Source organism: Cyphellophora europaea (genome assembly GCF_000365145.1).
Source record: "Cyphellophora europaea CBS 101466 unplaced genomic scaffold supercont1.3, whole genome shotgun sequence".
NCBI classification, from domain to species: domain Eukaryota; kingdom Fungi; phylum Ascomycota; class Eurotiomycetes; order Chaetothyriales; family Cyphellophoraceae; genus Cyphellophora; species Cyphellophora europaea.
The window spans coordinates 3,384,889-3,407,721 of record NW_008481809.1 but is presented as its reverse complement, the minus strand read 5'-3'; the positions used below and the strand labels follow the sequence as shown (position 1 = coordinate 3,407,721).

The 22,833-nt window shown below is 54.1% G+C and overlaps 12 protein-coding genes across 12 annotated transcripts; 5 read left to right on the top strand and 7 right to left on the bottom strand.

The window, feature by feature from the left end:
• Positions 1 to 109: 109 nt before the first annotated feature.
• Positions 110 to 1,468, bottom strand: HMPREF1541_04218 (uncharacterized protein; the record flags this gene model as incomplete). The annotated part of the gene is made up of 1 exon (XM_008718564.1): positions 110 to 1,468. One exon carries the CDS (start codon positions 1,466 to 1,468, stop codon positions 110 to 112), a length of 1,359 nt encoding a protein of 452 aa, XP_008716786.1.
• Positions 1,469 to 2,180: 712 nt separating this feature from the next.
• HMPREF1541_04217 (uncharacterized protein) lies at positions 2,181 to 3,178 on the top strand (the record flags this gene model as incomplete). Its single annotated transcript, XM_008718563.1, has 3 exons — positions 2,181 to 2,254; positions 2,303 to 2,560; positions 2,614 to 3,178. 3 exons carry the CDS (start codon positions 2,181 to 2,183, stop codon positions 3,176 to 3,178), a joined length of 897 nt encoding a protein of 298 aa, XP_008716785.1.
• Positions 3,179 to 3,200: 22 nt separating this feature from the next.
• HMPREF1541_04216 (uncharacterized protein) lies at positions 3,201 to 4,220 on the bottom strand (the record flags this gene model as incomplete). The annotated part of the gene is made up of 1 exon (XM_008718562.1): positions 3,201 to 4,220. One exon carries the CDS (start codon positions 4,218 to 4,220, stop codon positions 3,201 to 3,203), a length of 1,020 nt encoding a protein of 339 aa, XP_008716784.1.
• Positions 4,221 to 4,635: 415 nt separating this feature from the next.
• On the top strand, positions 4,636 to 5,682 carry HMPREF1541_04215 (uncharacterized protein; the record flags this gene model as incomplete). The annotated part of the gene is made up of 1 exon (XM_008718561.1): positions 4,636 to 5,682. One exon carries the CDS (start codon positions 4,636 to 4,638, stop codon positions 5,680 to 5,682), a length of 1,047 nt encoding a protein of 348 aa, XP_008716783.1.
• Positions 5,683 to 6,808: 1,126 nt separating this feature from the next.
• Positions 6,809 to 8,458, bottom strand: HMPREF1541_04214 (uncharacterized protein; the record flags this gene model as incomplete). Its single annotated transcript, XM_008718560.1, has 2 exons — positions 6,809 to 6,946; positions 7,004 to 8,458. The coding sequence occupies 2 exons, from the start codon at positions 8,456 to 8,458 to the stop codon at positions 6,809 to 6,811; spliced, it is 1,593 nt and encodes a 530-aa protein (XP_008716782.1).
• Positions 8,459 to 12,503: 4,045 nt separating this feature from the next.
• On the bottom strand, positions 12,504 to 13,359 carry HMPREF1541_04213 (uncharacterized protein; the record flags this gene model as incomplete). Its single annotated transcript, XM_008718559.1, has 2 exons — positions 12,504 to 13,283; positions 13,357 to 13,359. The coding sequence occupies 2 exons, from the start codon at positions 13,357 to 13,359 to the stop codon at positions 12,504 to 12,506; spliced, it is 783 nt and encodes a 260-aa protein (XP_008716781.1).
• Positions 13,360 to 13,720: 361 nt separating this feature from the next.
• HMPREF1541_04212 (uncharacterized protein) lies at positions 13,721 to 14,938 on the bottom strand (the record flags this gene model as incomplete). The annotated part of the gene is made up of 1 exon (XM_008718558.1): positions 13,721 to 14,938. The coding sequence occupies one exon, from the start codon at positions 14,936 to 14,938 to the stop codon at positions 13,721 to 13,723; it is 1,218 nt and encodes a 405-aa protein (XP_008716780.1).
• A 223-nt stretch (positions 14,939 to 15,161) lies between these two features.
• Positions 15,162 to 16,152, top strand: HMPREF1541_04211 (uncharacterized protein; the record flags this gene model as incomplete). The annotated part of the gene is made up of 2 exons (XM_008718557.1): positions 15,162 to 15,277; positions 15,324 to 16,152. The coding sequence occupies 2 exons, from the start codon at positions 15,162 to 15,164 to the stop codon at positions 16,150 to 16,152; spliced, it is 945 nt and encodes a 314-aa protein (XP_008716779.1).
• Positions 16,153 to 16,429: 277 nt separating this feature from the next.
• HMPREF1541_04210 (uncharacterized protein) lies at positions 16,430 to 16,884 on the bottom strand (the record flags this gene model as incomplete). The annotated part of the gene is made up of 2 exons (XM_008718556.1): positions 16,430 to 16,695; positions 16,746 to 16,884. 2 exons carry the CDS (start codon positions 16,882 to 16,884, stop codon positions 16,430 to 16,432), a joined length of 405 nt encoding a protein of 134 aa, XP_008716778.1.
• Positions 16,885 to 17,563: 679 nt separating this feature from the next.
• On the top strand, positions 17,564 to 18,854 carry HMPREF1541_04209 (uncharacterized protein; the record flags this gene model as incomplete). Its single annotated transcript, XM_008718555.1, has 2 exons — positions 17,564 to 18,479; positions 18,586 to 18,854. 2 exons carry the CDS (start codon positions 17,564 to 17,566, stop codon positions 18,852 to 18,854), a joined length of 1,185 nt encoding a protein of 394 aa, XP_008716777.1.
• Positions 18,855 to 20,372: 1,518 nt separating this feature from the next.
• Positions 20,373 to 21,752, top strand: HMPREF1541_04208 (uncharacterized protein; the record flags this gene model as incomplete). Its single annotated transcript, XM_008718554.1, has 1 exon — positions 20,373 to 21,752. One exon carries the CDS (start codon positions 20,373 to 20,375, stop codon positions 21,750 to 21,752), a length of 1,380 nt encoding a protein of 459 aa, XP_008716776.1.
• Positions 21,753 to 21,890: 138 nt separating this feature from the next.
• On the bottom strand, positions 21,891 to 22,595 carry HMPREF1541_04207 (uncharacterized protein; the record flags this gene model as incomplete). The annotated part of the gene is made up of 1 exon (XM_008718553.1): positions 21,891 to 22,595. One exon carries the CDS (start codon positions 22,593 to 22,595, stop codon positions 21,891 to 21,893), a length of 705 nt encoding a protein of 234 aa, XP_008716775.1.
• Positions 22,596 to 22,833: the final 238 nt, after the last annotated feature.

Sequence of the window (22,833 nt, the reverse complement as noted above, 5' to 3'; positions counted from 1 at the left end):
CCACGTACGTCATACACCATCGCAAGTTGTGCCCAGAATGAGCTGCTTTGTTTTCTACGTATTAGCGAGCGAGAGACAATGTACTTCGTTGTTGATACTCGAACGGCAGCTAGGCATGCTTCCAGCCATTCCAGATGAGCAGGTGCATCTCATCTATCAGACACATCTCGCCCTTGCCCAGCTCTAGCTCCCGCTTGGCCAACGTTTCCTCGTCCTTAAGCCATTTCCGGACTCTTCCCGTGACCGCCTTGAGCTGCTTTTCTGCACTGGGTGTCCGCAGACGGTTGATCCGGTGCAGCCAAGTTGCTAGAACATACTGTGTGCCGGAGAGAAACATGTTTTCATCAGGTCCAAAGTGCGTTTGATTATAGGCTTCGATCGTATACCCGACACGGACAGAGGGGTTAATATAGGTGCCAGCGTTCGATGGGTTGGAGGTCGCAAGGTCTGTGTGGATGAGGCAGCATTCCGATCCCTCGAGGTGTTTGCTCGCGAGAGAATCGGGAATGGCGCGAAAGGGGAGGCCAAGCTTGCTATCGTCCATCGGTGGTGGGAGAGAGTCGGGACGTGGTCCATAGAATGGCGCAGAATCCATCAGGAGCATGCCATTCCAACAGGAGGAGACTTTGGTGGCGGTGCCGCGAAGCATAGAGTTGAGGGACTCGGAGGGCCTAAAGTATGGAAACTGAGAAGCGAGCGTGCGGTGGCCGTTGGTGTCGCGAAGTACAAAGGTATCGTAGTACCCACCTAGGGTCACGGGGTCGGCATAATCGAGCGCGCAAGCGGCAGTGTAGGAACCTTGATTCGTGGCCAGAAGGGAGACAACGTCAGATGGTTTAAAGACGACATCGTTGAGGAAGAGGATCTTGTCATAGGACCGGCCAGCCTCCTTCTCAGCCAACAAAGGTTTCAGTGAGAGATTGCGCAAGCGGGCGAGATATGGAATGCGTCGCAATTCCTTTCCTTTTTGACCAGCGGGCGGCAACACCCAGCCAGGTCGGGGTTTGCCGCCCTCGTCGAAAGGCCCAACGTCCATCTCGTCCTGGTGGGTCGTGTTATCCAGAACAATACTTCGCTCCAGTGTGGGGAAATGCTGTGCAAGCAGACTCTTGTCGAGCCAAGTCAGCATGTCTTTCGTGTTGTCCAAACTTCCCGACTCGTAAATGCTAACGAAGACATTATCGGGACCTAGCGTTTCAACCAAATCCACCAGGGCCTCTGCCCATCTGTAGTAGATTACATATGCATTGGTCCAGAACGTGGCTACTATGAAGATTTTCTGGTTCCGTGCAGGTGTCGGTAAGGACGATGGGTCTGTGTACGTATGCGACAGCAAGCTGTTCGAGAACTCTCGATAGTTCTTGAGGATTGTCAGGACATCAAGGAGTGTAAGGGCCGCGAGGGCATAGAGCGCAAAGCGAAGGAATCGTCGTTGGGGGTTTCGACGAAACCGACGTCGTGGTAGCATGGCTGGACTGATCACGACCCGGTGCCGCCATCAGGTCCAGCTCGAAATTGATGCATGGCAGCATCGCTCATGCGTGTCCAGAAGAATGCCAGACAGGTCAAGGGGGGGGAGCGCGACAGCGGCGTTCCCGCCTGTCAAGCGCCACTGCCGCGTCGCCCAGAAGAGTATCAGCCTTGGCACCAACGCTGAACGAGCACCACTCTCAACCTCAGCTCAGACGATCAATAGTTTACAAGAAGAATACACTCTGAATCCCTTGAAATGCTCTTTATTATGCGACATTAGTACTCTTGATAGCTGGCACACAAACCAGAGAATTGGTCGTGCCCCTGATGACAACGGCGCGAGAAATCTACGGACGGAAGTGGTTTCAGCAATGGATTACTAGCTAATGGGACATGAGGTCCTGGCCGCGGCGTTTCCAATGACTTGCGCTTCTGGGAGCTAGTGAAGCCATACGAGTACGGAGCACTGACAACAGAAATTGAATCCAATGTGTTCGCAGTCGCTCAGCCGAACAACGTGCAGGTATACTGTGTAGGAGGCCGGCACATTATACGCTAGACCCAGAATGGAGATGAGTTGACCTCACCTTGAGGCAGCCCGCCGTCATTCACCACGCTTCTTCTCTCCTTCCACCGTTCCATATTCCCGCGCGCTTGACCGTGCAGCACTCTTCGATAGGTAGAGGCTCGCCGATGCGACCGCGAGCATGCTGCCACCAAATCTCGTAGAGCACTGCACCGCTCTCACCCGAGTCAATTATACGAACTTCGCATTAAGCCTGTATGCCTGCAACTACCCAACAGCTGGTCTATACTGATCTCTCTACAGCCTTCTCTTCATTGGTATCCTGGTTTCGTACCTCCCGCAACATGTTCGTATCATCCACCGCCGCTCGTCGTTCGGCATCTCGCCCTACTTCGTCCTACTGGGCACCACCAGCGGAACCTGCGCCTTCGCCAATATCTTGGTGCTGCCCACCTCGCGCGCAGATATGGCTTGCTGCCACGAGATCGATGGCTTTCCTTGCTTCGCCGGCCTGCTTGGTATTGCGCAAGTGGGCATGCAGTGGTCATGTTTCTGCCTCATGTACACCAACTCTACCCCGAAACTAAGTAGAGCGACCGCTAACGCGACCGCAGTCTCCTTCTCTTCGTCCTCTTCTTTCCGCGCGACGGCACCACATCCGATCCTGTGAAAGACCCCACTGCGCCCACCTATCGCACAGCATTGGTTGTCGCGGGCGTCTGTGTCGCTCACGCCGTAATCGTGATCGTCCTCTCGTGTGTTTTTGTATGGGCGGCGCAAGATCATCTCCAGGGTTGGGCGAACTTCCTCGGCATCCTGTCCACTATACTGGCGAGCATACAATACTTTCCACAGATATACACCACCTACCAGTTGAAAAGAGTGGGTAGCCTGAGCATCCCCATGATGTGCATTCAGACACCAGGTAGTTTTGTGTGGAGTGCCAGTCTGGCGGCTCGTCTCGGGCCGGCAGGATGGAGTGCATGGGGTGTGTATCTGGTGACGGGCTCGCTGCAGGGGACTTTACTTGTGATGGGGAGCTACTTCGAGTTTGTGCATTGGAAAAGAGAAAGAGAGGAGCTGGAAGGAAGAATTGCGCAAGGCAACGGGAGCACGGCGCCTGGGGAAAGTGTCTCTGCTGAGCATGACGAGCGGACACCCCTGCTCCGGCCAGATTAATCTATGGTGGGCAAATCTAGCTCTAAACCTTACTCTCTTTCAGACCAGGCACCGGTGTGCCTACCGGCGATGTGACGGGCGTCCCTTCTTCCGGTGCATGTGTTTTGCCATCAGCCATTGCCGTCATCTCCTCCAGCTCCTTGTCCGTTGTGCCTGCTGATGCAGGCTGCCCGCTCTCGCTCACATACCGAATATCCGCGAAGGAGATACCGTATTTCATATAGTCGAAGTCCTCCAGTGTCGCCAGCATCTCAGCCCACCCATCCCCAATCTCACCCACATGCCCCGGACTTCCCTTGAGTGGCTCCCCCGCCGTGTGATCCAGATCTTCCTCCTTATGCTCCCCTGTGTTTCCTGCCAGCACCTGTTCCACTCTATCCTTGTAGACCTCAAGCAGACCCTTGTGAGGACACCAAATGGTCCGCATCCCCGCTCTCCTGCCCGCCTCCACGCCCGGCACACTGTCCTCAAATACCAAACACTCCTCCGGCTGCACATGCCGTTCGCCATTCCCCTCACTATCGATCCCGTCATTAATACACTGCAACGCCAACAAGTAGATATCTGGTAACGGCTTTCCCCTACCACGCGGGATCCTGGGGTCATCGCCTACCACCCGCTGCCGCTCCGGGAACACCCCAAACATCTTGCTCATGTATTGCGTTTTGATGTCATAGTTGCGCCCATGACTGCTGGTCGCCAGCGCCAGCCTGACCTTCTTGCCACCTCCGGCGGGACTCCGCCCGAAGCTGGGGACTCGGGTGTGGGCACCGTCCAGGCGGGCCAACAGGTTCTTCACGCCTGGAAGCGGTTTGCACTTCTTGAACGCCTCGGCCTGCAGCTCCTTCTGGCGGGCCATGAACTGCTCTTCGGTGAGCGGCAGCTGCGCCCATGCCCGGAAGATCTTGCCCGCGGAAGGGCCTGGCCGACCCTGCAGTTGCGCCTTGATGGACCAGGGTAGGTCGGGCCGACCGTTCTCGCGCAGGATGGTGTTGGTGACTTCGGTGTATTGGTCTTCGGAGTCTATGAGGAGGCCGTCCATATCAAATATGCAGGCACGGACCGGAGGAAACCTGGAGGAATGTGTCAGTGCATGCCGCAGGGCAATGACAGCGACGCTGAGCGCAGGGACAAGCATACTGGGTTTTTTGCGGCATAATGGCGGACGCTGTGGCAGGCACCAGAGGAATATTAGTCTAGGAACAAAGATACGGAAGCTCGAGGTTCGAAAGCTCGAGCGTGTATCTAGTAGGAGAAGATAGAGTCGCAAGTATCGGGCGATCATTCAAAGTCTACCCTGTACCCTGCACTTTTTTTCGAAGATCTGCGGGCACATGGCGGGGCAGTAAGATCTTTCCGAGACGCGTCTCGATCCAGGGCAGTTACAAGAACTACCATCTTTCTCACAAGCTTCCATTACCGCTCTCACGCCGCATCATCGTCGTCGCAGACTCAGCATGTCATTCAAGTCCTCGGGTCCCAAAACCCGTCCTTCACGCGTCAAATCCCCATCCGGCGCACCTCCCTCTCCACCCCACCCGCAACCAGCAACCACTTCGCGCACATCCCGGCCACGCCGCGCCTCCAGCGCCTCCTCCTCATCCAGCACGACCTCCTTCCACTCTGCTCACTTCCCCGCCGCCGAAGAAGCCCGCATGGTCGCCGCCTCCCACAGCATCAAGACGGCCGCCAATGCGCAGTTCGCCGCCGCCGACTACACCTCGGCCATTGGCTCATATGATCGTGCGGCGGCGGAGCTGCCCAGCTACTTGGACTACGAGATGGCTGTGCTGCAGAGCAACATTGCCGCGTGCCACCTGAAGATGGAGGAGTGGAAGGAGGCGCTGGCGGCGTGTGAGCGTGGGCTTGACGGCTTGGAGAAGGAGTGGCCTTTGCCGAAGAGGAAGGGGGTTCGGTCGGAGGAGGAAAAGACTGGGGTGACGGACGGGGCGAGGAAACATGAGCAGCAGGAGAAGGAGCAGGACACGGGGGAGGGTGAGGGTGAGGGAAAGGTGGTGGAGTTGCCGGAGGATGCGGACGAGGACGAGGTGCAGGAGCGATTACGGGATCTGGACTTGTCCGACAGCAAGAAGGCGGATATCACTCGCATACGGATCAAGCTGTTGCTGCGACGAGCCCGGGCACGGTCGTCGATCACGCCGGCGAGTTGGTCGCATCTGGCGGGGGCAGTGGAGGACTACTCTCTTCTATCGACACCGGAGTACATGTCGCAGCTGCCGACGTCGGATCAGAAGACGGTGCGAAGAGCACTGGTCGAGTTGCCCCCAAGAGTGGATGAGGCCAAGCAGAAGGAGGTGGCGGACATGATGGGGAAGCTCAAGGATCTAGGTAACGGTATTCTGAAGCCGTTTGGATTAAGTACGGACATGTTCAAGATGACGCAGGATCCAAACACTGGGGGGTGGAGCATGGCGTTTGACCAGGGCGGTGGGAAGGGCGACGGCGGTGCAGCGAGCAGGGGTGGGGCAAAGTCAGAAGAGTGACGAGCAAGCCTAGGTGGCTCTGGCGACCCATAGCTGTCTGAGCCGCGGACATGGCACAGGCGGTTTTGCGAGTCGCAATCGTTGTGAATGCTCTGGTGTGCTTCGATGAATTGCGCCTCGACTGTATTATCTTATGCGCCGTAGTCACTTGCGTGGGGTGCGGCAGTCCCGCCTTCCTTCTTGCATTAAGTGTATCTCCTGCAGCACTTGGGCGATCTCCTGATTATATTCTCTTCCCAGCGCTGTAGCCCTCGTAACGCAAGCCTAAGTAATAGAAATCGTCAATGGTGGTTATTTCAGGTGTTGCGTTGGGTTCTTGGAATCGAATCTAATTGGGTGCGGAGACGAGGCCAGGGCTTCAGGGGTAAAGTGAAGTCCACCGAGAAGTGCTCATAATCAATCTTATTGTGAATCGAAGAAAGGCAAAGTCACGATCACCCACTCTGGATGGCAAATGCAGCAACAAAAATTTGCAATGCAGCGATCAGGGTTTCTGAAAAAGTGTCTCGCGGTTATGTCTGGGTCAAAGGCCACTGCGAGGAGAGACGACTTCATTACGGTCAGCTGGATGGGCGATATCAAATCATGACCAGGAAGGAAGTTTATCTCAAAGACCTGTGGCCGTGTTACAGCTACCAAGCAATGCTACGGTACATTGAGTATGCAGTGTATCTGCTTCAGTCCTTGAGAAGTAAAATCAAAGCATTGTTGTATGCCCATTCCCATCGGAAGATGCAAGACTTCCGGGAATATTGCGTATTCGTTATTCCCGTGACATGGCCTCCCATCGTCATCAACGCGCTCAAATCACGCCAGGATGCGCTGCATGCTCGATGTCGTGAACTGTTCTGCTTCTGGCATTAGGCACTCCCATCCGCTCGCTGTCGTGCGGTATGCGTGAGTCGGGCTTTGTGTCCAACTGTAATGCGAATAGAAAGAAGGTTCTGGCAGTCTGGTGAAGGGGAACTGCTCCAAAGCCTATCATGTTGCAGAAAGTCGCTTCTTCTCTGCAGTGTAATCAAAACAAGGAAATTTGGTGACCCAAGGTCGATGAGATGTCCGGTGCATCTGTAAGGGTTATCGTGGACAATAGGGAGATCCAGGCAATAGACAGCATGTCGATCTCCTACATCGACGAGCTATCTTGGTCGTAGTCGCCAACGGAGTGGTGGGATTCGTAGTTGTCCAAGTTCTGCTCGGAATTGTTGGGCTGACGAATGCCGAAGAGGCTGTAGTTGGTCTGGTAACCACTGGCAGGAGAGTACTGTTTCACACAATTGTTAGCATGCATGACGTTGTAAACCCAGAGGGATTGGCATACCTGTTGGCCCCACATGTGAGAGCTCGCGCTCTGAATAGGATGTTGAGGCTGCATGGGAACAGGCGAGCCAGGAGGTGCAGGTCCCATACCACCACCGATACCATGAGTGAAGTCGCCCGTGGACTGGAATGGGGAAGGCTGGAACATAGGCCCAGCTCCACCAATCGTACCGAAAGGCGCTTGCAGAGCTCCAGGAGACTCATGAACATATCGAGACTCACTCTCCCGCTTGAGTAGCCGTCTCTCGGCATATCCCTGGTCTGACTCGACGTCCACCAGCGCACCAGGTGACTCAAGAGGACTGCCGGGCGAAAAAGGTCCATGGAAGTAGTCAGCTACAGGGCTTCTACCCTGCTGACGCCGAGAGGAGCGGGTAACATGGCGCTGGGGAGTTTGAGGAGGTTGGAGCATTGGATATGGCGTCGAAGGCGCTTGGAAAGGGTGAGGAGAGTGGGGAGAGACGTCATCGAAGTCATCCTCGGGGCGTGGAGTGGCAGGGGCCACCATGACAACACCATTGTTCGACTTCTTGCGCTTCGAAGGCGGCGGCGCACTGCCATCTTTCGCTTGCTGCTCCGCGACGATCTGCTTCCCTGCAGTCATCTGTGCTGCCTTGAGCTTGTTCAGAGCACGATTGGACTCAACGCGGCTCTTGGCCTTGACCGGGTCGTCTACAAAGCTGTACCGGTAGGGAGCGTCGAACAAATGCTTGCAGATAGTCTTGGATGAGAACATGGCAACTGCGATGGCGTCGAAACGCATGGCAAAATTGTCCAAGCTGACACTGTCGCGGGCCTTGCTAAGATCCCACGAGGTCAAAAGCGGATCCACGAACACGCTTCGCGAGATACAGGCCTGCAGAATCTCCCAGCAGAGGCATTCGACGAGTTTTTGGTCGTGCCGACGCTCCAAGAAAGGTTTGACCATTCCCTTGTTATCGTCACAGTTCTGTGAGTTGTTGAAAGCTCTGACGAGGACTCGAATGTGGGATTTCAGGGCTTGTGGGGTGATAGGGATAGTATGGTCGGTAGGAGCCTTGGCCTGGCGGCAGGCAGCACGGTAGAACTCGGCAGTCAGACCATCCGGAAAGTAAGTCTGAGCGTTGGTGTTGTGCAAAGTCGCAGACTGGGGAATCTCATCCAGACCCATCTTCTCATATGCCTTGTCTCGCAGAGCATCGTTGGTAACGATTCCTTGATCGGTGTGAAACTGAGAGTAGATGTGTTTGCCTTGTCTAGAAGCCAGGTCAAATTCTTGCGGACGGGGAATGTTCGCATTTTGCGCGGTGTTGAAGGATTGCATATGGAAGGGGCTGACTTGAGGGGGCACAGTGTAAGTCATTATGGCAGACGACTGCGGAGCCGAGGTTGAGATCGGGTAGTCAGTCTGTTGGAACGGATGGCTATCTTTCTGGTCGTCACCAGAGTATGAAGAACGGTTGCCTAGACTCGACATGATGTTGGAGAAGGTGAGAGGTAGGAACTGTAGTCCGTCGAGGTGGTAAGAAGGTCTTTCGTGTGGAGGTTTGCGGCGCGTCCGTCGTGTTATGGTGGAATAGTAAGAACGAGGAAGGTGACTGTCGCAAGATAGAAGAAGTTGTCACTTCGAGAGCGTGATCTCGAGGCACTGGCTTGGATCGGCAGTGAAGTCCCTCAGGGTTTGTTTCGTCAGGGAAGTAACAATTCCAGACTCGCGCTCTTGGAGGCAAATCTGGACTGCTCTCGATTGAGTATCGAGGCAAAAGATTGAAAGGTGCGAGTGTGGTGGAAGAAGATAGGAAGGTCGTTCGGACTTGTATGAGGTTGCCAAGACTGAGTTCTGGTTGCATCGGGAACAGGAAGGTCTGCTGCGGTTACAGCTGGCGGTGATGTCTCACTGCAGGCACATGCCCCGCATGTATCCTTCACTTGCCAGTGAAACTGCTCTCGTCGATTGTTCCTATTCTGAAAATCCGGGCCATCAGCCTTTTCACCCTGCATAAGCAGTCATCAAAGCCTTCAATAACCGCTCTGCGCATTGGCGACAGCACTGGCATCGGTCAACCAGCTTTGTTCCTCTGACCTGAAGGCACCAAAGATTCAGAGTATGCTACCTGTGAATGTGATGACAATGAACAACTGATACTGTTGTCTGCGGACAAGAAGCGTATACAGGATGGGGAAGCGAATTCGGAACCGTGCCATATTCACGAATCACTTCATCCTCATGGAGCCACCCCGCTCCAAGAGAATGAAAGATCCTCAGCATCGAAGAGAATCTCACTCCCAGCCGGCAGACATGGACATATCATCGCCTCTTGGAGCTTGGGCAGCTCACTCTGGTCTATGGGCTCCGAAATTAGACAGCATCGACGATGGTTGCTGAAGAGCCGGGTCAGAGAAGGCTTCCAGTTATTCTGACTCTCACTAAGTCCGCCAGATTTGACAACGAAACACATCCAGTGTGTCCAATAGTCGTCAGGATCTCCAACGTCGAATTCGCCCATCGGCAAATCGCCCGCTGAACAACGAAAGCGGCCTTAGAAACAACATTCTCGTAAAAGCACTGATCCAGCTCTTGGGCTGATCTGTTGACCAAACAAGATATTGAACGTTGCAGCGTGGTGCTTTCTGTAAGAGGAAGGCCCTGGTCCTGCCATTCACTGTTGTAGCCGAGATTTGACAAAGCTGGGATGGCCACAAGGTGATTCAGAGAAAGAAGAGGCTAACTTCGCTGTCATGCACAAGCACCTTGGATATGGCTAGCATGGGACTCGCTCCAGAGCAAGATACCATGAGCTCGGCCACTGCAACCAAAGTGAATCGATGACAAGATCGCTCAGAGACCGCTGTCTCGATATCTTCGGGTTCCGCCGAGCACGATGTGCTCGAGGACTAGACAAAAGCCCATATAAAGCCCTCTCGAGGCTTGCACCGAGCGCCGATACCGACTGGCGTGCGCCTTACGTATCGATCGCCTGGTTACTCATAGCATCCGATATGTACATCCAGAGAAGTGCTTTGCTTCGATCGCATCTTGATGGTCTCGGGACTAGTCGAACCGCAAGAGGCGGACAAAGTACAAGTCACCATGACTGAATGTCGACGAAGTCATCAAAGATGCAAGAAGTAGGATGAAGGACCTGGCATCTTCCGATTCAGTACAAATCAGCGATCTCGTCCTGCCGGCGGCACGGTCCAGAACAGACCTGACTTTGTCTGTATTGGGTGACAAGACCGTCAACTGCACGGGATTCCAGGCCTTCGAAGCACTATTGCGACCGGCACATCCTGTCTGTCACCCTCTATCGGAGAGACTCTAGATCTGGACGACCTCCCGCCCGTCATGGGTTCGGGCGTCGGATAACAATATCTTTCGGGAAATTCGGTCCAGGACTTACGCTGCTCCTCGGTATTTTCGACGCTGTATACCCAGCCAGCTTGTTTAGCCGATTTATCACGCTCGGACGTCGACAACAGCGACCTGACTTGGTTGTCCCTGGATGTTGGCTCTTCCTACTGGGGCGGCGCAATGTTCAGTAGGCGTTAGATTGTTCACAGGTTTGAGCAACCGCCCGACTTTGCTGCTGTGCAGTCTGAGCAACTCAGCGCACCGTGTCTAGCCTCATCTCGATCATCATGGTGTTGACACCTCAAGCACTGGCGTCGGTGGTCTTGCATAATCTCGTGTTGTTGATTATTGCCTAGCAAGCCGTCAGCAGCATGAGCGCGAAAACCTTATAGCCTAGCAATGAAGCCACGACCAATGTCGCCATCGAAGTGGGCAATCGCAGGAAACGTGTTGGACGTTCCGATATGTCGACTTGATCTCTGTTGCGCTCTTTCGATGCCGCAGTCTTGTCGGCTTGAGAACCGTTCCCGATGATGGTTGAATGCTCGCACGACAGCACCATAGTGGCCGTAGCATCGGTCGGCATGTGAAGGTTGTGAGACTGTGTTGCCACATCGACAGCGGCTGGTGGCCCGATGGCGCTGGTGCTTCTGTTGGAACACTGGCAGCGACAGCTCCCAGGATGCTCTGCACAATGAGACAATGTCAGTGGACATCGACACCTCTGATTCTGAATAGTGGTCTGTGCTTACGAGCTCTGGGCCCTGAGAGACCAACGATTGATACCCCACGACATTCTTTATGGCTGATGTCGTCTCATCAATCAGTCTCTGCTCCATTAGACGCAGACTTGAGTGTGGCTGTGTCAGTGCCGCTTCACAGGGCGGAACTCCGTGGCGACGAGGATGTCTGCTTTTGTCACCCTTCAAGAGAGTTGCCAGGGTGGACTGCGACTTTTCCGGTTGCTCAAGCCTGGCCTGGACGACTTGTTCCTAGTTTGGAGAAAGCCTGGCTCGGGACTGGCACGGCTTCGAAGCTAGTAGGCAGAGGCGGTAGGGGATTGCACGGCAGAACAGCCTACTAGGAATCTCATCGAAGGTGAGCCGTCGGATGGGTGATGGTTGATTTGAAGGTTCGATGGTGGGATGGAGGCTGGTTGACGATGGTGAGGAAGGTTAAGATTGGTTGGGGAGGGTGCAGCCCAATGGAACACGTATCGAAACAAAAGTGCTGCAGCTTTTGTGTGGGAAGAGCACAGACTTGCAAAGTCTCGGCGAACATGGGAAAAGATCCTATTGCACAGTCATTGCACAATCGCGGTAATGCTTGCACGAGGGGTAGTCCAGCGGCTGGAGAGATCACGGGGGTCGACGCGTCTCCCTTAACCTATGTCAGGAAGTGTGCGAACGCAAAGACCTTCTGATATGGGCTGTTGTGAAGAGTTCAGGTGAGGTGTTTGGGTTAGTATTGCTCTCGCTCTGAAAGCGTGCAGCATTAGGGAGAGGGTGATTGCAACAGATGTTTCACAGGATGTGCAGAGTTACCGCGGCTTGCAACACGCAGTGTTCCCAATAACTGTTATTTGTGGTCCAGATAGTTGGATCCCTAAGAAGACAAGGCAGATAAGCTCGCTTGCTTAGTTGGAGACGTCCAGGGAGCCCCCCATCTCATATACCAAGGAGCAACGAATCTACTATTTCGTCGTTACTAGCCGAGGCAGCGTCGCACATATTATCCCTCCTCGTGTCGGTGCCCAATATATATGCAATTGCCGGTGTGAAACCCACGTTCATGCTTGTACTTCGGGTCCAGTGCTATTGTGGAGGGCATGAGTATCCTTTCTGACAAGCAAACAAGAGTCTCTACAAGATGAGGTAGGATTAACCATGAAGGTAGGCAGTAGTGAAGTGATTTTAAGGACAGATTAGGCTCAACCTTCAGTCTAGACTATTTACAGCGTGCGGCTCCCGTTCCGCTACAGTACGAAAGCTTGGTATTAAAGATACAACGGTCACCCAATGTGCAGAAGAGCCTGTCGTTTTCCATAGTCCGGAAGTACGCTGAGAGCAGAGGCCTCTTCCTAGTCAACTCAGTGGCTCGCTCAGTGGCTCGCTGTGCTGAAAGTCTACCCGGTATCTATGCCGTCGTCTCATTCCCATACACGCAGAATTTAGCTCACGCTGTAGCTTACTCTCGAAGTGCCCTTCTGGCGCTTGATGCTCCTGACATTGATCTTGCCAACACCCTTGGTATCAGTCACATGCGTCCCACCACATGCGTAGGCACCACAGCCTTCTATGTCTACGGCCCGAAATATGTCTCCCTCAATCTTCTCCGGCAACGCCACGTTGTGCTCGGCGCACTCTACTCTGGACCAGAAACAGATCGTTAGCGGTCTTGCCTCACCAACTAGCTCATCTGATGCAGCCTGTATCATGTCCTTCGCCTTGCCTTCGATGAGGCCCTTGAACTCGACGCACGCATCGCCCGGGTAGTGTTTCGCTTTGGTTTCGACGAGCTCTGGCAGTTTGCCCTCGCGAGAAAGTCGCATGATTGCCACGCCCAAGATGTGACCAGCGCTGTGTATCCTCGAATTCAGTAGACGTCGGTCGACATCGATGGACATTTGGACCTTGTCACCTGCGGAGAAATTGGATTTGTCAACGGAGGCGAAGCGGCCGGCGTGTCGAACCGTCTCGCCATCGGCATTGCGAACGGAAGTGACTATGAAGCTGCCGGTTGCGGATTCGATGTTACCAACGTCGAAGGGTTGTCCGCCGCCTTGGACATGGAATATGGTTTCGTCGAGATAAATCGCGTGAGATTCTTGTTCATCGGCCTTGTCGTTTCCGGCCTCAACAGGGATTGGCTCGAAGCCGGTGATTGTTGCTTCATGTTGGTGCAGATTTCCTTGCTGTTGATACAGCAATTTCGTCTTTGCTAAAGCAGCCTACACATGCGTCAGACTGCTACATGAGATTGGTTGGCAGTCAGTCGACGGAGTGGGATAGACGAAGACTCACCATTGCTGCGGTTGACAACGAACGAGATACCGTCTTGGCAGACGCTGCGATGAATCTCGCAAGCATATATTTACTTATCACGCGCCCTTCATAATGCACGACAAAGCCTGGAATCTTCGGCGTCGATGACTCAAATCGGTCTGATTTGGGGTGTTCGCCTTACGTGGCGCCGAACTCCGCCCCTAGACGCCAAGAGGCAGCGAATGGCAACTGTTCGCTTCGCCCACTCGTAGGTTTGCAATAGTCCCGACCATTGACTGTCCTCGTACTCATGGGGAGATACTCCACGAAGTGTCCATTGCGAATTTTGGATGGAACGGGTAAGTATGTCATTCGACAGCTGGGCTCGCGGCGCCTGCTTCGTTTAGCAGTGACCAGATCTTGACCGCGCAAGAAGGTTGAGAGGTGCTTCCATCCCCGGTTGCCGACTTCTCTTGCGCCGCGAAGTGGTCCTGGCCAGAGCATGTTGCAATAACGCCTCCAGATCGGTGAAGAGCAACTCCAGAGATGGGGTCTGTAACTTGATCAGTTGGGAATCACGGACAAATGCAGGAATGTTACCATCGTGTGCATCGAGGCAGAATGTTGCTGCAACTCCTCCCTCTGACATGTGAACATCCTTCCATATCCTCACGACGCCGTCCTTGCCTCCCGCCCAGACTTCATGACTGCTCTCTCCATTGGTGGTGATGTCGAAACCGAGTCTCTGGTTCGTATTGGCGTTTCTGCCTTCGCACCAGGAGAGAAGCTGCCCAGTCTGTCGAATATCGTAAAGCATAATGCCATCGCTTTTGCGTTCAGCAATGTAAAGGTAGCGTCCACAAGGGCTCCAGTTGAGCTGAGTGATGCCGCCGCCACCAATGTTGGTATCAGCATCGTTGCCAGTCACAGTGAACGCACCAATGCAGGATCCCTGCCCCTCGGCTTCGTACAAACCTATCTGTCGAGTGAAAGTGCCAGCCGCTAGAACCTTTGAAGACGGCTCGATCGCCAACGAGGACACTATGCCGCGAATGCTTGTGCTTGGGTTCCAACGATCGTCTTTCACTCTCTTTGGCCCCGTCTGCACCGTAGCTAAGGGTTCTTGACCCGGGCTTGAGATGTCAAAGATTGAGATAAGTGACTCGGAGCCTGCGATGAAGTGCTGCCCAGTAGAGCTGAATACGAGGGAGTTGGGGCATATGTACTCTTCAGTGAGAGTATTGATGATAGCGTAAGATGCAACGCGCTCACCGGTCAGCGCAGAGCAGAGCCGCACGGGATGGTGGCGCTGCGAGGACAGCAACAGCGTTGACGTCGGGTCTTGAAGGCTGAAGAATGGGTACCCGATTACGGCATTCACTGGATCAGGCGATGTGAGACTAGAGTAGGCGTCGAGCCTATGAGGGAGATCTCGCTCCTCTAGCAGGTTGACAGTCACTACATATGTGTCGATGGAATGATTGTAGCTGGTCGCAAGAAGACATGTACCGTCTGCAGACCACTGCAAGTTGCGATAGGACTGGCGGGAACTTCTAAACTTGAATCCATTCGAACCGGAGTTGTGGTCAGCAGGAGACGCTCCCACACATTTGACTTGCATTTGGGATATATCTCGGTCCGGGGTGCTCACGAAAGAGCAATATCAAGGCAAACAAAGGCAAGCTTCTTGGCGATTGTTGTTTAGGGTTAGGGTCGCCACCTCGATCTCTTTGACGTCGCGATTGTCGCGTCGGCCAGGAGAAAGCAAGCGCAATCACTTGGGAATATAGCAGGAGCCGCACTACTTCCAGCGCTGTCTACCCAGCCGCTTCGCTCCTCTCAACATGGCGTTCAAGTTTAATTTCGCGCCGGGGCAGAGTCAGTCAACGAGCAAACCCGCCTTCAGCTTCTCACAACCGGCCCAGCCTGCCGCACCCGCACCACAACCTCAAGCTTCCACGTGGGTTGCACCACTAATCTAACAAAGATTTGGCTAACCCTCTCAGGAACATATCATCCACAGCTATCGACCTTGAGCACTTGCGGCCTACCACGAAGTTCGACGCTGCGCACCCCAACATACAAAAAGTGATCTCCGACCTCGATAACGCCATACTCAATGAGATTCACAAAGCCAATGAGGTACCCCAGATTTTTGAAAAGGTCACCGAACGGGGGGACCCTTTGCCTGCTTCTCTCGATCTCGTCACTGCCAAGCTAGATCATCTTACTCATAGCCTGGAAAATGATGCAGAGGCAATCGTAGCTGTGCGTGACGGCTCGTTGAAGAAGGGGGAAGGTGAAGCTAAATGCGTTTTCCGGGCGGTCGACAGACTAAAAGTCCCTCGACAGTATCAGGTCGGGCACAAGCAAAACGAGAGCATCAATGGCGGCGTCTACGGCGGTAGTGGCGTGAGTGGATGGTGGAACAATCCCCAGACGCTTCGTGCTACTGGCTCGAAGGCCGACGTGAAGGGCGAGACAATGCAGCTGCCTGGAGAGGAGCTGGAGGACAGTGGACCCAAGAGCCTGGTGGAGCTCTTCGGCACAAGGGCAGACGAGATGGCTGAGTTGATGCAAGGCAACAGGGCCTTGTTAGCGGAGATCGAAGATTTTGTTGGTGGCTTGGAGGACAAAGTCAGGAGCAAGGAGAGGCAGCTCAATGAGCGGCTGAACTTGGGAGCAGAAACCGGTTCGACCGTGGGCGAGAAAGAGCATCAAATGCAGCTTTTGAAGTACGTATTCGGAGAAGTGGATCGGGGGATGTATGAGGTGGCGGGGCGAGTTGGGGCATGTCGAGATGATGTTCTGGAGCTGGCAAGGACAAAAACATAAACTCTGAACGCGCAGTCTAGCGTTTGGACACCATCACTTCCCCGGGCGGGCATACTTTATTCTGGACGGCGAATTTACGAAGTTCACGAGGCTGGCTACGACGTGTATCAATACCAAACAACAGGAATATTCAACGGAGCATGCGATGAGATCGACTCGACTTGTTTCTCGACGGTTACCGAACCAAAGCCTTAGCATGTTCCTCCGAAGTGGCCCGGAATGCATATCTCCCTTATGCTAGCCATACGCCGTCATGATACATGCAATCGTCGACAGTCTAGTTCTTCTGGCCGGTGGTCTTGCCAGTACCGCCCTTTCCTTTGCCGCCAGATGCAGCATCCTTCTTGGCCAGGATCTCCGCTTCCTCGTCAGCGAGCTCTTTGTCGATCTTGGCGCCCTTTGACGGCTCGTTGCCATGCATTTGAGCAGGGAGTGTCGCGTCTTTTTGGGCAGCCTTGTCCTCCTTGGACAGGTTCTTGCGACTTTGGTCATCGTTTTGGGGCTCGGCGGCAGCGAGGCGGTTGCCAATGGAGCGCTCGTCCTCTTGTTACATGGTCAGTGCTGTCAAATAAAGCTGTACTGCTGAGACTCACTGGGGTCGTTCTGGTCATGGGAGTTCGACTTGCCCTCCTCATAGGGAGTGGCTTGGTTCTTTGCCTTCTCCGAGTCGGGGGGGTTACGCTGATCACCAGCCTCGTACAGGCTAGAATTACCAACGTTGGATGCCGCCATGTTGTAGATTGTTTGAGGAGTAGATTGATTAGAAGATAGGAATATTGGAAGTGTCGTGTGAGCACAAGCTGATTCTGGAGAAAGAAAGCTGCAGTGTCCCTCCGGGATACAAATCCTTTTTACGTGGTGGGATGAATTACATCACCAGCACGAGACTTCGACGAACGTCATGCGCCAAGCACAGCAGCCCCTGTTGATCAATCCACCTGTGTCGATGTCCTTCTAGTACTCCTTCACTATGGCACCCGCCAGTACACACGGAACTATTAGAGAGCTACATCAATCGAAATGACCCGTCCGGCGAGAGCTGTTACCGCGACAGCTACAGTAGGGGATCCTTTGTAAGGCACAGGGCTGTTAGCAATAACAGTCCATTACAGGCAGATCGCGATGAGCGTCATCGCTCCCGGCCTGGGCCAGATCCTGCGTTCGGTGACCAGGAGGAGTGCGAGCGCTGAGATGCTCACTGAATGGTGATTTGAATTGCCAGTCGAGACATCTGTCTGCCAGGCAACATGGAGAGCACAGCCTTGCGGCTCCACTCCTGCGCTGTATTCACTGTAGGTGCGCGGTGGGAAAGTCGTTCGACTCCATCGATTTATCTAGACAGTTTGTCTTTGACTTGACCCTTTGTTCCCAGTGATTCCTGATCAACCCTCACTTAAAAGTGTCATTCAACATGGCGGGACCTTCACGTCGTTACAATAGCGATGATGAGGTCGATCCTTACGTTGGAATTGATACCGAGAGTGCTTTGCATACCCTCGACTCTCGCATTGCAGAGCTTCTCGGCTTTCGGGCAACCATTGCGGAAAACCGAGACAGTGACAGTGATGCAGACCGCCGCATGGCAGAGAGTATGACTGCGGCTGTCCTTAGCGATGGCCCTCTAATTACGACCCACATCCGCGAGGAAGAGGTTGCCGCTCACGATCATCGCTTGGCTCGCCGTCTCGATGATGAGTTCAAGCGCACCCGCAGAATGACGCCACCAACGGACGGAGACCTTCCTCCTCTGTCGAGCCTTCCTTGCGAATCCGAGATGGCATTTCTGTCAAAGATAGCCGGTCTCTTCGTTTCCGAGTCCGCCGCCCGCTCCCTCTTGCCCAACAACATCCTTGTTGCTGAGACTGAAGCCAACGGTCAACTTAAGGCCTCTCATCAGTGCACAATATGCTTGGACTCGAAGACCTGGGTGGAGGTTTTCCAAGCCCCTTGTCGCCACGAGTACTGCGGTGACTGCATTCGCACCCTTTTCCAAGAGTCCTACAAAGATGAGTCGCTGTTTCCACCTCGATGCTGCAAGCAGACCATCCCGATCACGGGCAAGTTCCTTGCGCTGTTTCTGCCTACAAGTATTCGAAACCGCTACGCCACTCGCAGCATCGAAGTCACAACCACCGATCGCACTTACTGCAACAAATGCAACACGTTCATTCTGCCGAGAACTACTGAGGACAACGTCGCAGTCTGTTCCGCATGCAAGGCCAGAACCTGCTCCAAATGCAAGCGTGCTGCCCACACAGGTGACTGTACCACAGACCCAGCCGAGCATAAGGTCCTGCGGCTGGCTAAAGAGCAAGGATGGCAGCGTTGTCCGGGCTGCCGTGCCATGGTTGATCTCCGTTCTGGCTGCAATCACATGACGTAGGTTCCAGTCTCATTTCAAGCTCCCGAGGGTCTTCGAACTAATTTCTCTAGGTGCCGTTGCGGTCACCAATTCTGCTATATCTGTGCTGCGAAGTGGAAGTCTTGTAGATGCGTTGCCTTCACTTTGGAACGACTACTCGAACGAGCAAATCAGATTGTCGATCGAGCGCCTGTCCGAGCCCCGAATGCAGTTGCTCGCCGAGCACAGGTTCAGCAAGTTGCTCGCAATCTTGAGGGCCGCCATGAGGGCACGCACCCCAACCGAGCTTGGAGGAGAATTGACGGCCCAAACGACTGCGAAGAATGCCATCAGACCTTAGCACAATTCATTTTTGAATGCGGTCAGTGCCATCTGCGCGCCTGCCGGAGATGCCGCCGCAACCGTCTGTAAGATGAATGAATGCCCACTGCTGCAGCACAAGCGACCGTCGGATCCGAGAACGAGAATGTTGGATAATGGAGACGTGCTGGGCTTGGGAGCACTATCATTACCGACCACGAACAGATACAGAGGTACCAGATCCAGGGACGGGAGAAGCACTCGACGATGTAGCGAATACAACGATGCTGGGTCTGAGACCATCCGAAGTGTGATAGTCGAAAAGAGTGTCTCTGGAATCTCCTTGAGGTGAAATGCAGTTCAATTCACATTCACCGTCGCACTGGCAAGTGCCGATTACTGATCCCTAAAAATGCCATTATTCCATCTAGAAATCCCACCCTCCAGGTCTCTTGGTGTTGCAGGCTAACATGCGGGTCTGCTGCCAAGAGATTCACATATCTTCGTCGCCCCTGGAAGCCCAAGCCTCGCCCTCGCATTGCCTCCCCTCGTGCTAGACAGAATGAATGCCCAACAGCACCCTCGAATGAGTCAAATGACTTACTGGTGGGAGTCATCGATCACTACAAGCATTGATCGCCTGCCTGTCTGACGCTAACGACGAGGGTTGCCTGATGGAAACAAATGGGAGTCACTTGTCATTGCTAGTTGATCTATCGCATATCGTCGCCTTCCTCAATTGCATCGGAGCTTGTAAGGGTCATGTGGCTTCACTGCTACTTGCGCAGCACGAACATGACGGGGAGCGGCCACGTCTCTTTAATGTTTCAGCCCGTTTGTGGTAGGGAGACCTGGACTGCAATACGACTCCCGCGCGAGGACTATGCTAGTGTTCCCTCGGCGATGCTTTGTGTTGCAAGTCGACTGGCCTGCAGGAGCTGCAGAATGCGAGGACGCGGCTGTCTAACGATGAGCACGGGCAAAAGGGATTGAAAAACGTAACAGGCAAGACGAAGAGGTGTTGTTCGGCGAGAGCCAAGCGTCAGAGCGACGAAGTATCGCCGCATGAGGAAACGGGATTCGGAAGAAGCCGTCTGGAACCGGAAGGCAAGGAAATAGAGAAGCTTGGGACATCGAAACTGCGCATTACCGAGTCGTTAGGAATGCATGCACATGCCTCCAGGCACCTTTCTTGGCAATACCCCAACGCCTTCTCTGACTAGGCAACTCACGACCACGAACTGCTCGGGAGAGAAGGGTTGAAGTAACGCCCTGCATTCCGGTGGTGATACTCAAAAAGGTCACCCCTACCGGATATCGTTCGGTCACGGGCATGTGTCGCGGGAAGGGCTGCATGATGGCAGTGCTCATGATTGGTCTCGCCTGCATATGCTCCATCATCATTACTGCAGATGACTACAAGGGTCGCGACAGGGCTTATCTAACCGCTATCGCGTGCTCCCCCCTTGGGTTCACACCATTCATCCTATCCATCAGTGACCATCTGAACATCTCCCAGATCATCGACAGCTGGCTTTCAGGCAGCTGAGGAGAAGCAATGGCGCACATTGTTGATGGGGACAGCCATATTGGCCGCTACCTGACTGCGCAGCCTGAACTGAATACTTCGCTCGAGTACAATGGCGACTCCGGCGTGCTGTACGACGCCTCAATGGCCAGCAAGGCACATGCACGCACCGCGCTTGTTGCCGGTGCTGGCATGAGCCGTGCTACGGCGGCCAAATACGCCCAATTCGTCGGCCCCGGCATGCTGTCGGGTCTGATGGTCGCCCCCAAATCTCTTGAACATGACAAGAACAAGGCACCAGCATCCTCTCTTGGATCCCAGCTTGGGAAACTGTCAGATGCACTACGTCTTGGAAACAAGCACACTGAGATGCAATGGATCGGACCGACCACTCTCGACCTGGACCGCTCTTCCGATATCCCACGCTATCACGGAATGGCCTCGTTGCTCGAGGTCGATGACGGACTTGCTGGAACCGAACAGGGGGCCGAAGTCAGCGTTATTCTGCCGATGAAGATCTGCGGTGCGCTCGCTTCCATGGGCTACGACTCCAAGACCGTCCATAATGTGGGAAAGCTTGTACGCAATAATATGATGAGCGCCGACGCACCTGTCTCGGACAAGCCTATGGCGTTCTCCAGCATTCCTTCGGCCGTCGAGAACATGCTTGATGGCCTCTTCAAGCCGTGGTGGCCCAACCAAAAGCGGGTCAGATCGGTTCATTACAATTCCAATGAGCCGGTCCTGCTTATCAACGATTCTGGGCGTTGCGGAGGCGTCAAGCTTGGGAGTGTTGTGACTGAGGCGCTGGAGCAGCTCCAAAAGAAGCACAACACATGGCCAGTCCGCGTGTATGCCGGCAACTTCATCGAAGGCGATGATCCGAATGGACCCGAATTCTCCATCACCTTACTGAACGTCGTCAACACCGATATCGGCGGACCGTCCATGATCCAATTGCTGGATCATCCATGCAACACTCTTGGATGGAATGGCTGCATGCGTCGCGAGGTCTGGAATGGCCGCGACCTGCTCGAGCGAGTTCAGCAGGAAGACGAGGTAGTCGGCAAAATGCGAGGTCTGACCACGGACGAGAATGCCGCAGACGCAGGCGGTCGCGAAGACGGCGAGATGGACGGCGAGGGTGAGGAGACCGAGACCGAGGATGACAAGTCTCCATTCTCGTATGATGATCCGTATGCCAACCGCACTCCTGTTCATCATCCGACCTGGGACCATACAACCAAATCGGAGAGCCTGATTGACATAGTCAAGAATCAGGGCTCCAGTGATCCGCCTGGTGCAAAACCTGGTGACAGTCCCAAGAGTGAGGAGGGAAGCCTCGACAAAGGTGCTGAGAAGAAGCGCCGCACTGAGTCCAGTAGCAGCGAGGGCTTCACATTCGTGTAGCCGTTTGCTGCCCACTTGGACTTGGGTTCTCATTGCAGGTCGCATTTGCTTTGACTTCGGATATCCGATGTGATTACGACCTCCCCGAAACCCCAGACTGAACCCTGTATTGGTGGAAGGTTGCAGGTCGTAGATTGCTCAGTCGCTCATTGATCCACTTAGGCTTCGGCCGTTGACACTCTGTCCATCTGCACTAGCCCCGTCTTCGCCATCCGAGTCCTTCATTTCTTCGTCCTCATCCATAGCATCCAGCTCCTCTTGCAACGGGCTCTCGCGTGGCTCAAGCTGGTCTAAATCTTCGAGAGCCTGTCTAGACGGCATTGGCCAAAGCGCTGTACCCATACTTCGCTTTTTTGTCAGAAGCTCGTCCACAAATTCGTCCATATAGGTCAGCACATAGATCTCCTTGCGCCTTCGGCGAAGCTTGCGCGAATCTTCAAGGAATGGCTCGAGAGTCTTATAGATCTCCGCTGGATCAAACGTGAGACGTATGTAGAAGGCAGCGAGTGCTCGCAAGTATTTCCACTCTTCCCCGCCACGGTTGAGGTATTCCAGAACAATGTCTCGATCAGGCACAATCGTCAGCAGTTTGAACGCCAGACATAGGAACGGCGTGGGCCTCATCCCAACACCGTAGGTGCCACCGATGTACGTCAACTCAACGGCTCGATCGAGCAGGGTTGCCGCATTCAGACCAAAGCACTGCTCTTTCCAGTACAGCGAGTCTGTGATGCGATCGCGGGTCGCGGTTTCGATGAAGGTCGCGGGGTTTTGGCCACGGATCAGCGGACCAGTGTAGCCCCGATTGTCGAGCGAATTCGAAGCGTCGGCTCTGTGTGACATTTTGGGTTCCTATTCTGGGTTATTCAGGTCCTTCGTACATCGCAGACGGCTCTCGAGTCGTCGTGTCAGTATTCAGCTTTTTCTTCGAAAGATGCGGCACGGTCGACGAGGCTGTACAAGGCTGAAGGTATGGAGATTTGTGACGAAGGCCAAGACTGCGGTCGCTCCTGTCAACGGTATTGTTAGTTTGCCTATTTGGGACAATTAACTGCCTGCGTTTCTTCACCCAGAAATCTGT